The 17,965-nt window shown below is 41.6% G+C and overlaps 2 protein-coding genes and 1 long non-coding RNA gene across 3 annotated transcripts; 1 reads left to right on the top strand and 2 right to left on the bottom strand.

Moving 5' to 3' along the window:
* Positions 1-980: 980 nt before the first annotated feature.
* On the top strand, positions 981-11,431 carry rab11fip1a (RAB11 family interacting protein 1 (class I) a). Its single transcript, XM_086174150.1, has 6 exons — positions 981-1,701; positions 5,106-5,542; positions 5,619-6,579; positions 7,635-9,404; positions 9,717-9,822; positions 10,287-11,431. Exons 1-6 carry the CDS (start codon positions 1,352-1,354, stop codon positions 10,485-10,487), a joined length of 3,825 nt encoding a protein of 1,274 aa, XP_086030276.1. The 5' UTR covers positions 981-1,351; the 3' UTR covers positions 10,488-11,431.
* Positions 11,432-12,577: 1,146 nt separating this feature from the next.
* On the bottom strand, positions 12,578-14,767 carry prlhr2a (prolactin releasing hormone receptor 2a). The gene is made up of 2 exons (XM_086173753.1): positions 14,128-14,767; positions 12,578-13,506 (listed from the first exon to the last, which is right to left on the bottom strand). Exons 1-2 carry the CDS (start codon positions 14,604-14,606, stop codon positions 12,867-12,869), a joined length of 1,119 nt encoding a protein of 372 aa, XP_086029879.1. The 5' UTR covers positions 14,607-14,767; the 3' UTR covers positions 12,578-12,866.
* A 447-nt stretch (positions 14,768-15,214) lies between these two features.
* On the bottom strand, positions 15,215-17,212 carry LOC147218574 (uncharacterized). Its single transcript, XR_015108793.1, has 3 exons — positions 17,014-17,212; positions 15,736-16,272; positions 15,215-15,529 (listed from the first exon to the last, which is right to left on the bottom strand). It is a non-coding gene; the product is annotated as an uncharacterized LOC147218574 (long non-coding RNA).
* Between the last annotated feature and the right edge of the window lie 753 nt (positions 17,213-17,965).

Here is a 17,965-nt window from a genome sequence, read left to right as displayed (position 1 = left end):
AACCCTGTATCCATGGGAGTCTTAGAGATGCCCATGTCCAATGGAAAAGACAAATATGATTATTATAACTTGCTCATAATTTGGCACGGCATTATGTGCGGCTTCTTCATTCCTGATACTTCTGTAGCCCTTTTAACAGTTAAGAAATGTTTCTGTCTCTATATTGGTTTCAATGACAAATTTTCCAAGATGTAGAGTTTATTCCACTGTGAATCAAATATCTATTTAAGGACATTGAGTCATTTCCTTCACAGGAACTTTTTTTCTGACCATGTGGTGAGGAGTCAAGCATTACACTTCTATTTGGATTTGTTCTCACAAAAATACCGACTGAGAATTTTACTGTGGTGGGATAGCATAGCCTTCCACAGTTCCTGAAAAATACTGTATATTGTGTGACATATACTACCTTACATAAGATTACAGAAATACTTGATTTAAGTTTGACACGTATATTTTATAATTGGTTATTTCAACTGGTCGTGCAAGACAAAATTAGTATCTCAAACAATGTCTGAAAACTAGGATGAGCTCCAGTAGAATGTTACGATGTTGACCATCATGTTTCAACAGGCATAACATGAACATATGTAGGCAAACATATCAATCAAGTAATAATTTATTCATTTACCTACCCATTTATTTATTTGTTTTTTAGCACTATGTGCTAAAGAGCCTCTTTAGTATAATCTGCAAACTTCAATTCTATTCAAAAAGTAAAGCTATACATTTTCAGGATATTATCTTTACTCTGAATGAGTATCAATGTATGGTTCTTTTTCAATATTCTTCTTTTTTAATAATAAATTGTTTTGTAATGGATAAACCCAAGACACGCGTAACTGGGAGGGCGATTTAACGGTCCTCCGCGCAACGCCTATCCTTCACTGACCAATCACTGACTGAATGTAAAATATTGACAGATACATTGACCAATCAGAGAGTAGTATGTAGAGAATGAGCGAGGACTTTATGAACATCGAGGAAGTGAACCGTGTAACTTTAGCCATGGCAGAAAACAAGGAAACGTGTATTTCGTGAAGGTTCTTGCAGATGTAATTTATTTCGCCGTGACTGATGGCTCAACATGAGATCATACTGGAATCGACAGGCTGCTCCCTGTTCTGAAGGGGATCAGAAGTGTTGGTTAAACGTTAGCTTTAGCATCCGTTGTAGGAGGGAAGTATAATTACGACATCGACCTGGGCTTCCTGGACAACTAGGTAACCTAAACCTCCACCCGCAGAGGAGGGTGAAGGTGGAAAACAGACCAGGAAAGGCTCAATTCTGTCAGCATTATTTCCCGAGACGCTCCAGAATAGCTTTTGTTACATCTTAAGAGACTGTCACAATGTCTCTGGCCGACCAGAGCCAGCAGTGGTTTCCAACGAGCGTCCAGGTAACGGTGCATCAAGCTCGGAACCTTCGAGTCAAGGGCAAGAATGGAACCAACGACGCCTACGCCATCATCCAGGTGGCCAAAGACAAATTCTCTACAAGCGTGGCGGAGAAAAGCGTAGCTCCGGTGTGGAAAGAGGAGGCTTCGTTCGACCTGCCTCTCTTCCACCTGGGAAACGCCGAACGATGTACCCTGTACATCATTGTTATGCATCGCGCCCACGCCGGGCTTGACAAGTTCCTCGGCCAAGCAGTGGTGAACTTGCTGGACCTCCATGACAACAAGTCCCGCAAAAAGACCGAGTAAGTGTTTATTCACAAATTGTTGGTTTATTTCCCTGTTTCTCCGAAGCTGCCGGGAGTTGTACTTTCTTCCTGCCTTTTGATTTATGTCTTGGGATGATTGCTGATTTCCAACAGTTATTAAGTGTTATTTTACTTTTTACTCAGTGTACCTCCCAAGAAGGTCATCTTTCAGCATCAATGCACGACATGACATGACATCATAAACTCACGTCATCACAAAAGCCTTTTTGTTTATTGAAATCGTAAACCGTGTTCAGGTTTGTTTGACTCTCTTGGTTGAATTAAAGTCTAAAGGAACAATGCCTCTAAAACAAATGACTGAAAAGAGATCTCACGTGTTGTCTTGGCTGGATATGCTCCAAACAAGTTGAATGAACTCTTTTGTTTTCAACTTTGCTAACTCTTCAGCGCTCACTGAAACTTACTAAAAGCACACACACATTGTGACATTTTTTTTTTTACAAAGACTGTTATTGGGCTAAATGTAAATGTAAACAAATGTGAATGGAAATCATAGGGTTATTGACTCATAAATGAGATCATATGTAGTATGTCAGACAACAAAATTTGGGCTCAAGTTTTCAATTTTGAAAAGGCTTGTGGGCTAAAATGATGGTTAGCATGAAGCTACTTCTACCAGCTGAGTGATGAAAGCCTATTTTGAGTTGCTTTCCTCACATTGTAGCTGTTTTTGTTGAAAATTCCTCCGAGCTTCTCAAGCGGCACACAAAAAGTCTGCTCACACCCAAATATGTCACCTGTCATTGAATCACATCTGTGGTTTGACAAAATGGGTGTCACAGTGAATTCATTAAAACTTTCAAGAGTGTTGAAAATAGACAGGCACTCCCTCTTGTGTAACACCAACAACAAACAAAAACCGTCGGTTAAACTGTAAGGTCAAGGTTGTTAGCACTCTTGTTTTAGCTGAGGAAGTGGTTTGTGGACCATATCTTGTGTGGTGTCATCACAAATGTTATCATGTGTTTGTGCAGGGAATTCTTAAGTAAAAATGCCAAGGTTCAGTCTTTGCACTTTTCTTTTCAAATGTCAAGTAGCGCACACTTAGTCCTTAGAGGTATGCAAGGGAGTGTTGGTTGTTGCTGCTTTCACCATTAGGGAAGTTGTTTGGTTCCTGATTCATTTGCATCAATCCATCATCATCATCATCTTCTTCTTTTTCCTCTTCTCTCCTTTTCTGCTATATACATATATATATGTGTGTGTGTGTATGTATACATGTGTGTATATATATGAGGGTGCACAGACACACACACACACACATATATATATGTATGTGTAATTAAGTGAATAAACTAATTATGCAGTCATTATATCGGTTTGGTATCCTGTGTTAGAAGTTGAGGAATCTAATAAATAACCCATGAATATGCCTACTTGAAAATCTTCCAAGGTTAAATATTACAAGGACGAGTTAGTGCACTTCAAGCGTGTTCATATCAGGCTTGAATCACTAACAAATACAAATACCACTTGTAGCTAACAGAAAACAATGTCCTGTTAATCTGACTAACCTGCTATTAGCTCTCTGTATGCCACTAAAATCGCAATTTCATTGCACTATTTCAAACCACTCAGGGTACTGTTGCATTATTTAAATGCAGCATAAAAATTAATATAACCCTGTTGTATTCATGTGTCTACTAGATTTTTAAAATTAGACCTTATTTAGAAGGCATTAAAAAAGGACAATTGGACAACACATCTAGGAGTAAGGATACATATTTGTTTCACTTTGTTGGACCTTTTTATCCTTAACATCAGTCCTGTTGTTAATCATTAGACATGAAAGAGAAATATTATCCACAGGTAACTGAGGGAACCGGTTGGGCAAGAACAGAAGCGCATCTGGGGCATGGCTCAGTATTTCCCTACACAACAAGAACAGTCAGTCAATAACCATAACAATGCACTGTCATGTAAAGAAAAGGGCGTGCAGCCTTGCAACTGACATGGACAAGGTGCCCAATAGGAGCATTTTGGCAGAAGCTTGAGTAAAGTATTCAGATCTTCCTTGTGGTTAGACTTTGTGATTGTTTGACTTGGCATGCTTAGGGTGTGCGATAAGGAATGTTTGAATTCATCTCAGCTCAACATCATGACATCTCATAGAGCTGCATGCTTGAGAGTCTTTGAGGATTTTTGGTTCACTCCCATGCTTTTTCCTGACTGTTAACCCAAGAAGAACCTGTCCTGGTGTCTGCTTCATAACAGTTAAATGACTGCTGTCGCAGTAAACTCCATTTGACCTGCAGATAACTTTTGTGTTATTAAATTCAGTGACAGGACTTTTCAGAATACATCAGTTATCTCTTACTTCCTTGGACAAAAGAGGAATTCAAAAAATTACGTCAACAGTTTTTGGGCTGCAGTGAAACTAATGGTTTTGAAAATGGGATAGGCTTGTTTGAAAGTATTAGGAAGGCTATAATTACGCACGCAGAACGCAGAAATTATCTTTACGTAATGGCACTAATTATTTGTATGCATGGTGGGGGACCCACCCCTTTAGAACACACATACCAGTCTCTTGCAGACATAAAGCTGTGATGCTGGTCAATACAGAGAGGATGACTGCAGAGGTAGAACACTGCTGTAATTGTCAACCTTTATCTGCATGTGGCTTGGTATTCCCAACAGGAAATGGAACAAGCTGTTCACTTGTACACCTATCACTATCAGATCTAAACAAGTTAAAGAAAGTCCTGGCAGCAAGCATTTTGAAACACTTAACTTTAATTTAACCTCCCTACAGAGTTTTTCTTGATGTTGCAGTTTTCGGTTTTTAGGTCAAAGGAATATGATCCTCCAGCATTCTGACAAGCCAGAACCCAGAAACAGTAACAGGGCTGTTGAATGATATCTCATCTAAAATACCAGAAAATTACCCAGTATTAGAAAAGAACAAAGGTTGCGAGCTGCCTATTTTAAAGGCAACAATAAAATGGCTTCTAGACTGTATTGTCTTACTTGAAAATAGGGAAATTACATCACAATCAGGATCTTGCATAGTTTGTAAAAATAGCTATGCTATTTGGGTTTTCTCTGGAAGTTTTGGTAGTAGGAAGTTAGTCACAAATGTTTTGTATTTGTTGTTCCTGTGTGTACAGATGTGTTCTTACATTTGCAAAACCTTTTTGTTTAAGCTTTTTTCTGTTAACAGATTGTCCATCTTTTTGAGACAAATAAAATTAAAACCGTACATATTCTGCAATGCATTCGGGGTTAATCATTTCATTCGTCATTCGTAATCATTACAGTTAGCAAGGTCATTACAGTTAGCAAGGTGAAGTATATTTCATTATATCTGTCATTGGGTGTATCTCAATTTGATGATCAACAGCTTATCTTACTTTGTCGATTCATTTTGTCATTTTTAGTTGGTTCAAGATGGTGGACAAATCTGGAAAACAGGACAAGGAGCGAGGGGAGGTGCTACTTGATATCCACTTCATGAGAAACAACATATCTGCAAGCATGTTCGACCTTTCGATGGGTGACAAACCACGTTCTCGAATCTCTAAGCTCAAGGACAAAGTTCGTGGGAAGAAAAAGGATGGCTTCTCTGACTCTGCATCAGCCATTGTGCCATCTGTGACGCAGGTCCTAACAGACAGTGAGGGAGAGGGTGATTCAGTGTCACTTAATCAAACTCCAGCAGAGAAAAAGAAATCGAAACTCAAATCGCTCTTTGCCCCCAAATCAAACTTGCATCGGAATGCATCGCAGTCCCTATCTACGCTGGGACCATTGTCTGAGAAAAATTCGTCTCTCAGTGGCAGCCGCTCATCTGGCCTCAACGTGGACTCCCCCGAAGGTAATCTAAATGTTTCTACACTGTGTTTGAGTATAAACAATGCAGTCACAATTTACGTTGCCACTTTCTCTTCTAGTCAAAAAGAAGTTCAAATTCCTGGGTCACAAGCGGACCGGCAGTACTGACAGCAAAGTGTCTCAGGGCCCGTTCTCCTTACTCGGCCGCTCCAAGCAAAGCAACAGTGACTTGAACAGCCTGTGTATCAATGGCAATCATGTGTATGCAGAAGAAGATGCCGAGCCCAAAAGCGGGTCTACTCTCAGCCTTAATAGCTCGGGTCAAGTATCAGTGGAGGATTTCCAGAAAGAGTCTGCTGATGTCACTGCAGATCCTTTCAAAAACACACCTGTGCCTTCCTACGAGCGAGCGTCTAAAGACCAGCAGATTTTATTGGAACAACAGCGCTACCCAGAGGAGCAAGAAAGAATGCCAGCAGAAGGAAGGCCTGTGGAAGAGGCCAGGAGGCTGGTGGATGAGGAGAGGTACAGAGCTGGGGCCAAGAAGCTGCAGGAAGAAGAGGAACGCCGACTCAGAGAGGAGCAAGAAAGGAGGAGACGCATACTTGAGGAGGAAGAAAGAGGGAAGAAACGGAGGGAGGAAGAAGAAGAACAGCGCAAGAAACTGAAGGCAGCGGAGAATGAAAGACTTGAGGAAGAGCGCCTCAGGCAGGAGCTTAAGAGACAGGAGGAGCAGGTACAAAAAGCTGAGGAGCAGAGGAGGCAGGAAGAGGCCTCCATGAGCGAGAGGTTGTCGTCTCTTTTTGGAATGATAAAAAAAAAGGAGGAGAAAAAGGAAGAAGTACAGCAGCCCATCAAAGAAGAATTACCTTCTGCACCTCGAAGTGACTGGAGAGATCCAGATCAACCAGCCACCCACGTATCCACCAATCCATTTGAAGACTTGTCCCTCAGCAAAGATACTCCGGTCACCAGTACCGAAATCCCAGCAGATCAGCAGAAACTCAGCCGAAACCAACAAACACCCTCTGCCGTGAGCTTCCTTAACCGGGCTACTAAAGTGTCCGCAGTCAAACCCAGGTAAGACGGCTTCTCATTTTATGATGATGATCTTAAATGTTATTCTGAAATGATCTTATGCCATAATTTTTTGTCACAGGGTGTGCCATTGTGCCTTCTATGCGCATACTATTGTTTGATGCAATTTGCACAGTACCTCTGGGTGACCTGCAAATACATCTGCATGTGTGTTTTCCTACACCAGAAAATTGAAAAATCAAAGAAAAAAAAAATCACTTGTAGCTAGCAATGAAATTCAAAACACACACGCAGATATGTGCACAGTTGTTTTGGATTACACATGCACTGATTGAGATTCTCTGTACAACGTGTGTTGACAGTTAAATTTGTGAATTGCACGTACTTCCTGTTTCTGGCCTTGTATTCCAGCCAACTGTTGTTTATCCCGTTGAGCAAGTTTCCCCCAACTTTATAAAGGGAAGGTGTGTCTGGTGTGTGAAGATGTTGTAGAACAGGTTGTTGGCTGAACAAAGCTCATCAGGACACAGTTGGTCTCAGTCTCACTTCTCTTGTTGGACGTCTTTGGTGCTTGGATTTTCTCTTTAGATTTTTTTCTGTGTGGATTTTCTACTTGGATCAGAATGGTAAACTTGTTTGCTATTATCAGTAATGTGCGATCATTTACTTGTGCAGTCCTGGAAGTCTATTCATTGTGTTGGTAACTTTAATATAAAAGCTCTTGCTCTAGACCTTCAATCCGTCAACAAGTTTGTACTAAAAGTAAAACCATGAACAACAAACTACTTGAGTAGCAGAGGATTTAGGACTTAGACTTAGTCCAAGTGGGGAACCTTTCACAGACAAATGCTTTGGTAGCGTGTCCTCACATTGATTTTCACTGTTAAGAGATTCTGTTAGGTTGTTTTAATACTGCTTGGCATTGAACTGTCTCTGCGCATTTTATGAGAGTTGCGTGATGGAAATGTCACAGGGGATTTTACTTTGTTGATCTGGTGGTTGTGGGTTTGATTTGGTGATGGGTTGTACATCGGCTGAAGGAACGTTGAGTTATGTCATAGACACTGATCTGTAGGCATTTGTTTTCACCTTGGCAGATTGGCTCATTCTCTGACGTCTGAAAACACTGAGTGCCAAACCCCCAGTAAGCAGGCTGCTTCCCCTGCTGCCTCTGAATCTTCCCTTAGTACTGTTCCATCAGAGTCTCCTGATACTTTCTCCAACCTTCATGCTTCTCTGGCTCCACCAAACATCGGTCAGAATCCATTTGATTCTCCCTCTGGCAGCATAGAAAAGTTGCCATCTATTACATCACCACCCACCATGGCTGAGAAGAGAAGAGCACCCCTGCCACCCTTGTATACGGTACATGAGGCATCGACTGGAGGAAACATTCCTGTCCGAGACAACAAGAGCCCTACATACAGTGAAACCAATGGATTGCAGCAAGACAAAAAGCCCGCATTACCACTTCCTGATTATGATATCCTTTTTCCCCAGAGGAGGCATGGGGTACAGGGACATACCAAATGGGACAATATCATTGCAGAGGTCAATCAGAAACATAGAGATACTGTACCAGAACTGTTGGGTCCAGAAATGAGTGTGGATGGTCCTGATGAGCACGAGCCAAAGTTTCAGACCACACAGGAGGATCTAACTCCGAGACACTTGAAAACACAGCCAGTGGTATCCAAACCTATATCGTTAAAAAAGGTAGCTGCCCCAGCTCCACCGAAACCAATGACACCTCAAGACACTAGATCATTTGTGGACTCAAGAGATAGACAAAATCAGAACATCACGCAGTCTGACCAGCATGTCGCTAGGTCAGATTTTTCTGCGGGTCCAGGACGTCAACACACTGACAAGTCAGACAGAGAGATACTCCCAGAGATATCCAGAGATGGAGCTAGGAGGGCGTTGCAACCACCCTCTTCAGCAGCACAAATGCCCAGACCAACCAGCCTAGGCAACTGTGATACGCCGTCAGATAACCAGGGAAAAACTTCATTCAATCCAGACAAAGAAGCACCCGTAGCCAGACCAAGACAAAAGATTAGCAGCAAAGCGCCAGTACAACAGCAGCAGTCTGCCACGACACCAGCTTTACCTCAAAACAAAAGGAACAGCACATTATCCAGCTCAAGTATGAAAGAAATGGACAAAAACAATGTTCAGTCAAAAGAAAACATTGCAGACTTTGAGCCATTGCGTGAAAATGGGACTTTCACACAAGACCCTTGGAACCAAAACCAAGGGAAAGATGATTTTTTTGCAGGAAATGTACAGCCAGAGCAGAACCCTGTAGATTGGGGAATGACAACAGTTGAGCTTGATCAAATTTTTGGTCAAGAGAAATCAACAGATGCCTTTGGAAGTAACAGCGGCAATAGTTCAGCCCAGCAAATGGAGTGGGGGCAGGATAATTCTGAGGATATCACTTTTGCTTTCCAAAGAAAAAATTCACAGAGAAAAAAGCCCGCTATTACCTCCGCAACAGTATCAGCTAAAGTGTCTGAGCAGGAACCCGCATACAATGAAGACACCGCCATATCAGCGGCAAGTCAAGTCCATCCTAGAAGAGACATTATGAATGAGACCATCTCATCAAAGCATCAAGCTGATGAAAAGACACAAATAAATTTGTATGGTGGTTTGGATTCTCTTGGTGCTGATCCTTTCACTGCACCATCTATTTTAACCAACTCACAACCCCTCCATGTCGTTATGGAGGAACCAGCAGCAGAGGAAGGCATGTTGTCTTTGGGAAAGACTCCTTTACGTGCAAGGGTCTCGCCATCGGATGTTCAGGCTGTCAGTGCTCAGAGTAGCAATGGAGGTGGACTAGCTTTAACTCTGCGCAGGTGAGCTGAAACAGCTTAAACAGGCTACTCAAAACATATGCATTTGTGGAATTTACATTCAGGTTTGATAGCAGCTCTGGCCTTTATATGGGTAAACAAATAAGGTGTTGGGATTTGTCTCAGGTGTGATTCTTTAGTGCGCTCGTGATTTCTTGGCAATTTTTCCCCAACATGAACTGCCTAGGGATGATTGGAATATTTTCTTGATAACTTTTCATGGGAAACATTGATGTCTTTTATTGTATTGTGATGCAGTAACTTTTCATTTTTCTCTTTGAGGGCCTTACGATAGTCTTAACAACTTCTTTACAGGCCTCATCCTGTGAAGCCCATGAACTCCATTGAAAGCCAATATCCCATCAGTGCCTCTGCAGGGAAGGAGTCTAAGATCCAGAATAGCACATCTGGGAAAATAAAGGTAGTGCTGATCTGCAACACAAATTTAAGCCCAACACCTAACTTGTTCCTGTGATTTCCATCACATTCATTTAACGACATAATCTTGTGAGTCACGTATTTCTGAATGGTCTATCCATAAAATCAAAACAGGGAACCTTGACTAAATTCAATTGAGTTAATAATTGCTGCGTCAAAGTGTTTTATTAGTATGCGCTATGGTGACACGTAGCTCAAAATATTTGGTGGTTTTGATTTTTGTGCCGAAACCTTTACACACTATTCAGTGTCATAAAAAGATGATCATGAAGAGTAGAAAAGCACAGGAAGCACAACTTTTTGTGATATTTTTATCTTTTTATATGATCACTGTATAAATCCATCTATTCAGTATTCAAGTGGCATACTAAACACTCGTTTACAGTTATTTTTATACCTCTTATTTTAATGAATCCGTATTAATAAGACAGTACATGTTTTATTCAGGTGGCAGATTCATTAGGAGGTGGACCGTACACTCAACTGACGCAGGAAGAGTTGATCACTTTGGTGGTGAAGCAGCAGGCTGACCTGTCAAAGAGAGACGCCAAGATCACCGAGCTCGAAGAGTACATTGACAACCTGCTGGTCCGCGTCATAGAGGAGAAACCCGCCATCCTGCAGACCCTTAACGCCAAACCAGTGTGAGCCCAGGAGTGCTAGAAGAAATTTCCCGGTGTAAGGGCAATCCTGTGTTTTGTGTGTTTGTGGTGGTACCGCTCTGTAATAAGATTATGAAGGTCTTCAAGCATTATGCACTTTTATTATTCAGTATGGAGACAGAGATTTGTTGAGAATGATAATCTTTTCTCAAATGATATGTGATGATCCTTAATATCAAGCAGACATTGTATCTAAATAAATAAATGTATTTGCTTTGACAGAAAGGTACTTGTAAGTGCTTTAAAAACATGTTATTTGATGACATGTGAAAAATGTGGTCTTTTTCAATACTTCAGATCGCATGGCTTGTGATTTATTTAATATTCTTATGCTAAGGAGGAAAAGCTATTTTTTTCAATGTGATCTTTTTACACTGGATTATTTATGTGTGAAGAAACTCACTACAGACAATCGTCACAAGGTCTTCCAGTCCCTAAAAGATATTGTGCCTTTGTTTCTCTTCAAGTGTTGTCTTGAAAACCAGCAATGAATAAAAGCAAGCAGCTACTATCTACAGCGCATGTTTTTGTTGAGGACAATGATAATCCAAACCTAATCATCAGAGGATACATTAGTCACCTCGCGGCTAACCAGCTTTCTCTGACTAGTACAATGACACTAATAAACGAGGCCTGCATGGATGCTCTTATATAATGCTGCTGAATGTCTTGAAAGAATTTCTAGCAATATCGGTGATAAGAGTGTACAGACCTGTGCCTTTCAATTCCTTTTCATGACTGTTCTATATGATTTGCTGGATGAGTTTTTTTCTACCTCTCTTCTCCTGGTGAGCTTACAATGTGCGGATTCTACAGCCTGATGTACGCAAGGCTGAACAGCATGAGAAAACGCCGCCGTCGATGTAATAACTTCTGAAAGAAATATAGCTATGAAAAAATTGTTTTATTTTAAATAAAAGCCTTTCGTCAGATTGTGGGCCGTGGGTTTTTTTTTCCGAAAAAGCTGTATTTTTCCCCTTTTGTCACCGTCAAGACAAGAGGCCATGATCTTTTCTGAGTCTAAAACCTGCGCTGCGATGTCCCCTGCTTTAAGGGTAATGTTTGAGCTACAAGGATTATAAAGGGTAGAATCATTACTAAAGAAAACTCTTTATTGAATATGCAGCTTAGAATATTGATGTCAGCAGTTAAGCTAATCTCTCCCATGCTATTTTTAGCCTTAATTTAATATTTGTGTTCCATATTGTTCATATTATTTGCCAATTTCAATGAAAGCCAAACACTGGTTTACCCTGGTAGAACAAGAAAAGTATTTAAATTATATCTCCCATACATTATGTGCATAATCACATTTTCCATTTGATGAATACTGGGAAATAATTGTTTTTTGTGAATATTTGCCTTTGGCAAGACTGAACAGGCTTTCAAATCTGTATAACTACAAAAACTGATGAGGCAAAACCATTTCAAATTCCTTATCCTTATATCAGTTAAACGAATCAGTGTTCAAGCCTGACAACATTGTTTTTCATCCAGGAAAAAGCAAATTACGGTCGTCCACGGAACCTGCCTCATGTTCTTTCAAAATGAAATTATTAGAAACATTAATTCATCTGATCACAGTAAAAGCCCAGCGTAATGCATGTGGCTTCACATATACAGACACTCAGAAGCCCGGCAGTCTCTGCTGTGTTTAGGCTCAAATGTGTCAGGCAGACATTGCTGCGGATCATTAATTATATGAAATTGTACCAAACTAGTGTCATCCTATTTACTGAAACTCATGACATTTTACAAGCACTCTTGGCAGATACCCCTGGCAACTGCCCAATGTGCATTAAGAAATAAATCACAATATATCTGAAGTTGGTCAAACTTTTCATTTCAGATGAAATATTTTCCAAAATGTTAACTCATCATTCATTTAACCAAAAATATTTAAGGATCATGGTGAACAGAAATTAGTACGTACAGTTAACTACTCAACTGCTATACAGTGAAAACATGATTCTATAACACGCTTATAATACTCGGGTAATTCCATGCCTTCACCAAAAGAATGACGATATGAAATGTCACAGAAAATGGAACGGCTCACCCAAAAATGAGAACATGCTCATTATATATTTTTATTGATTTTTTTTTTTTTAACAGTACATAAACACCCCTGGAGTTAACTGGAAAACACCATTCCAGCTCCCTTGCCAAAGAACTGATCCCTGACCAATAATCAGCACAATCAATGTCTCAGTAACTCTCAATACAGTTTTGTTGTTAGAATGGAAGCTTTGTAGCTGTTGTTCAGCAAAACCCAATTTCGCAATAGATAGCAACTGACCAAATTTACAGTTTGCTTGGATGTCATCCACTGCTGAATCCCACAGCCCGGTGAAAGCGCACGGCCTCACAGCACCACGCTGGCGGTGGCGCAGTTGTTGCCTGAGATGCCGATGCGGCGGCGGCGGCACGTAAACATTTTCCGAAGCTCAGCGCGGAAGCGATCATGCAGCCAGGCGTAGAGGAAGGGGTTACAGCACGACGAGCTCATGGCACACAGGTGACAAAACAACTGGATTAGCAGGAAGTACCGCTTGTCAATCAGATCGATGTCGATATCGCGCATCACGTTGAACACGCTTATCGGCATCCAGCAGATGCCAAACGCGGCCACCACGAGACTCACCAGACGGAAAGTTTTACGTTTTCGCATGCGCCGAGCCTCTACCTGGCTCTGGGTGTGGTGGCCGGGCACCACACAGTTCCGCAGTTTGACGGAGATGCACAGGTAAGAGATGCAGAGTGCAGACAGAGGCAGGACGTATGTAATAAATAGGGTACTGTAGGCGTAAGCCAGCCGCTGCCTCTCCTGGCCCATCCAGAACTCCTCACAGATGATGAAGCCCTCTTTCTTAAACTCCACGTGGTAGGTGTGAGCCACAGCCGGAGCCACCAGGCCGCAAGATAGCAGCCAGATGGAAGACAGCAGGTAGGTACATGCCAAGACCGAGATGCGCTTTTTCAGAGGATGCACTGTGGCATAGTATCTGTCAATGGAGAGAAAAGACAGCTCTTATTTTTTCTCGATTTAGATCAGAATATATCCCGACAGTAATAAAATCAGTCATGCAAAATGCCCAGCTCGGTACGAGGCCAATAGATAAGCGGGCTTTACAAATTCTAAAATGTGACTCCGATGGAAATGAAAACAAAAACAAAAAATCCAAAGAAAAATCATCTTTCATCTTTTTTTGTGATTTTGACGTCTCATTCTCTTGTGAATGTAATGTACCTTGAGAACCTTAATAACAAAACATTCCTCGACTTACTAAGAATTAAGTAGAAGACTAAAATTGATTTTATTTATTGAAAGAAAAGGAATAAAATTATTTATTGAGTGAAAGGAAAAAAAAAAAAGTCTGGTGTTTTTTCTTGCTTACATGACACTTGCATTCAGTCACGTGCGCTACGTCTCAGTGTAATTTTTAGAGCAGCCTATAAATCCACAACATTCAGCCATGTAAATTCATCTGCTACTGCAATTATGTGTCATTTGTTTCTTACATGCAGTAGCACCTGAAACACAGAATAAGAATAACTCAATGTTCTCAAACCACACGTTTTATCAACAAGGTTGATTCGAAAGATGTCCGAGCACTGAGACATACCTATCCACGCCAATGGCGGTGAGAGTGAAGACGGACACGTACACCGTCACCGGCTGGATCAGATACACCAGGTAGCACATGAAGCGACCAAAGACCCAGCCATGGGGGTTGAACGCGTAGGCCAGCGTGAAGGGGACGCACGTCGCGCACATCAGCATGTCAGAGAAGGCCAGGTTTCCGATGAAGAAGTTGGTGACGTTGTGCATCTTGCGCGTGTGGCAAATAACATACAGGAGCAGGTAGTTGCCAAAGATGCCCACCAGTGCGACCAAAGTGTAGCAGGGAATGATGAGAAGCTTGAAGGACTGCAGCAGCTCCACACCCACAAACTGGGGGCTGCGCTTGGAGGAGTCATTCTGCAGCGCCACTTCGAAGATTTGACCCGTGTGGTTCTCGATCACGTTGTCCATCGTGCGAGGCGGGGTGAGCTCTGCGGCTGAGCCACTTCCAGTGCCCTGCATCCCAAAAATTCTTGACATCAGGGGAAGGGGTGAAAATGATATTTTTCAACAGCGTGGATTCTGTGGCCTTTGGGAAAACTGATTATTACATACTGAAACAAACTGATTACATTCAAAATCTGTCATTGAAGTTTCAAGCCAAGTGATTTAGTTCAGATATACAATTTATGGATCATTTATTGCTCATGTTATTACACGATCAGAAATTTATCATCATGAAATGGACTGAGACGCATGGAATTAGTGAAATGAGTTTGAGTTGGGTCGTCCCTTTTATATTTTTCTCATCTGCCAAAGCTGCTGAATAGAATATTGGACTCAATAGGGACAGAGAAAAACAAGGATGACTATTTTCTCAGTGAAAAAAAATAATAAATTGTGTCTGAACAATAATCTTCATGATCTCTCACAATAAAAGGTGCGTAACATAAAGCGTTTGAGGTTTCCAGGATCGTTTTTTGAACTTCTGGAAATGAACTGATGCTCAGCATCAAGGGAGATTTACAGATCGCAGATAGAGGAAAGTATTTAAGCGGACAAAAATTCCTTTACATTGGAAAAAAGGATAAAGTTACAAAATAATCCCACAAAGTGAAATTAATCTAATCAAATCCAACGTAATCAAATCAAGAGGAAAATGCATTTTAAAGTTGTTGTTTTTTTTTTTCAACAAGGGAATGATGATGCATGTAAAGTGTATAAAAAACAAGCGACAAGATATAAAAACAATCCAACCTGCTGCCGGTTTCCAGTTAAGACACAATCCACGTTTGACGAGAAGCGCGGAGGAAGAGAAGCGATCACGCGTGGAACCTGGACGCGCGTCGGGAGAGACGCGCGCTGTCCCCCAAACCCACAGACGTGTGAGAGGATTCGCAACCCTCCCGCAAAACGCGTGGTCATGATCACCTCCGTCCGTGACGTTTGAGAGTTTTTACCTGCTGTCAATCAGAAGGGGACGGACGAAAAGACATCGTTTAACCGACTGCGATGGAGCTGCGATGTCCTTGTGCGCAACCCGGTCTGCAACGGAAGATGCGCAATGTGTGCTCCTGGAACAGTCTTCCTCACTCTGTCACGCACATGTTTATCAGTCCATTTCATCTAATTCTGGGTGCAACACTGAGAAAAACAGAGGAACCCTCACCTCGGTCCAGTGAATAACTTGTGATGAATTCATGTTCCAGGATGTCCAGGTGGCTCTGCTCTGCAGGTCAATGTTGCAGCACCATTGTTACTGTCTTCCTTCTGTTTGAGCTGTAATTGCTGGCAAATATTTGCAAAGGGCACTGAGGGCCGACTGATAAGGAGCCGGGTGGAAGCGATGCCGGGAGCTTTTTGAGGCCCTTTTTTTTTGTGATGACGACAATCAAAGATCGAGTCGTGCGATCACGCCGTTCCAATTGTGTAAACTTGCTCTTAAACAAGCACGGCCAGAGAGAAAACAAACGTGGCCTCGCGCTGACGTCACCGGATTGATTCGGAACCGCCGGGCCGGGCATCTTTTAGGTGATCTCGACGTCCGGTAGACGCGGCCACAGTGGGAGCCGAGGTGCGTGTGGCTGTTGGTTCGTCCTGCTCATTTAAAGCCTCGAGAACTTCCTCGAGATCGATGGAGATAAACACCGTCTGTTTGGCCTCCTGCATGCAGCCATTGGCTCATTCTGCAGTCAGCGGGGTTCCTCTGCAAAAAAAAAAAGTTATCCTAAGATTGTCAACCATGTATTGAAACCCAAGAAATGCAGAGAAAAGTTCAGTTTTGTTGGTATAGGCATGAGTGTGGCTGTGCAGGCTCTATGCCGAAGGCAGTATTGGCTTTCTTTAACAAATATAAATTCCAAAAAATAATAAGCCAAAAGTCCTCCACCCATGTACAACCTGAACTGTCTTAGAAAACATTTTGCAATGAAGATCCGGGTGACGCACAACCGAAGTGCAGAAAAAGCGACATTTTTAAGATGACATTCCAACACTGTTACAGTGGTTCTGACCAATTGTAGCTGCCTCTGAATTTAATGGCCGATCAGCATGCAGAACTCTATGGAACCTCCCTTTTTGGGCGATTTTAAATCAGGTTGAAATTGCTCAACTTCTCTCAAAGGCTCTCATTTGAAACCTTTTTTTTTTTTTCCAAAAAACAAGATCTTCTTCACAGGAGGGCTTGTACATATGCGCTTTTGTCTTGATGTTTTCTGCTCAGGCCAAAGAAGGGCATCACTTCGATCCAGTCACATTATATGTTAAGATGGCAAGTTAGAAGAATTCTCACAAGTCTCTCTAAGAAGTTTCTTTCAGTCGATGCAATAGTAAAGAAAAAATGGCAACAAAATAATTAGGACCCCAAGACCATATGTGAATATTAAACAGATTCTATGTCATTTGGACAAGACAAACATACAGTAAATTGTGACAATTGCCTGGTTACCTGTTAATCTACCCATTTAATGGGTCACTTTAGTCAGCATTGCAAAAGTTGCCCCCCCTGATAATTTTGTCAGAAGCCATCTCTGATCACTGTCCATTACCTCTTCAGATTCCAACTCAGAGTGAATCCCTGGAATTGGTACCATGACACACACACACACACACACACACACACACACACACACACACACACACACACACACACACACATATAACAACATAACAACCCAAATCAAGCAGGTACAACACAACATAATACACTATCACAACTTAGACCAACTTCCAACCCCAACATATCTAACATAAACTCCTAGCAGTCTAGTAAAACTAAAGAAGCCTCACGGATGAGAGATGAATAAACGTCAAGAGAAAAAAAAATTCCAGTTGTCACAACAACATTTGACCACAATTATTCAGTGTTAAGGTCTTCTGACTGTGTGACAACAGCCAAAATATTAGGACCAACATCCAAATTCCAGTATCGGTAAGATTTAGATCAAGTCCAAGCATGTTAGAAGTTCATTCATTATCTATACCACTTATCCTGCAGTCGCATCAATCACAGCTGACACTGGGCAAGAGGTGAGGTCCGCGTCGGACCGGTCGCCAGGTTACCTGCATATAGAAACAAGGCAAAAGCGGCAGCCATGGAAATCAGAAACCACCCACTCTCATACTTGTATACGGTTCACCCTTTTTAATGCAACTCAGCTGAGTGCAGGATAAGCAGTAGCTAATGGATGGATTGTCTTGAAATGAATATCCGTATTTGCAATTTTTAATATTTGTAAGCAAAAATAGGCCCAGAAATGGTTATGCATGTAAGTCAAATTAGGTGAAATTGTGATTTGAAGGGAAGATAAAGCTGATGCAGATATAGAAACAACTGCATGTGAAGATTTTCAACGGACACCACTTACCTGCATTAGCCAACAGCAGCCAGCATATCATTG

The sequence above is a fragment of the Fistularia commersonii genome, chromosome 26, assembly GCF_037954325.1.
Source record: "Fistularia commersonii isolate RoL2024-O1a breed Wild chromosome 26, RoL_Fcom_v1.0, whole genome shotgun sequence".
Classification (NCBI taxonomy): Eukaryota; Metazoa; Chordata; class Actinopteri; order Syngnathiformes; family Fistulariidae; genus Fistularia; species Fistularia commersonii.
Note: the sequence above shows the minus strand (reverse complement) of the source record. Positions and strands in the feature narration are given on the sequence as shown.

Bases quoted from the DNA above. Each gene is read 5' to 3' on its own strand.
- rab11fip1a (XM_086174150.1), top strand. From the start codon at position 1,352: ATGTCTCTGGCCGACCAGAGCCAGCAGTGGTTTCCAACGAGCGTCCAG. The intron at 1,702-5,105 runs GTAAGTGTTTAT...TGTCATTTTTAG, and splicing joins AAGTCCCGCAAAAAGACCGA to TTGGTTCAAGATGGTGGACA. The intron at 9,823-10,286 runs GTAGTGCTGATC...TGTTTTATTCAG, and splicing joins GCACATCTGGGAAAATAAAG to GTGGCAGATTCATTAGGAGG.
- prlhr2a (XM_086173753.1), bottom strand. From the start codon at position 14,606: ATGTCAAGAATTTTTGGGATGCAGGGCACTGGAAGTGGCTCAGCCGCA. The intron at 13,507-14,127 runs GTATGTCTCAGT...CTCCATTGACAG, and splicing joins ACCGCCATTGGCGTGGATAG to ATACTATGCCACAGTGCATC.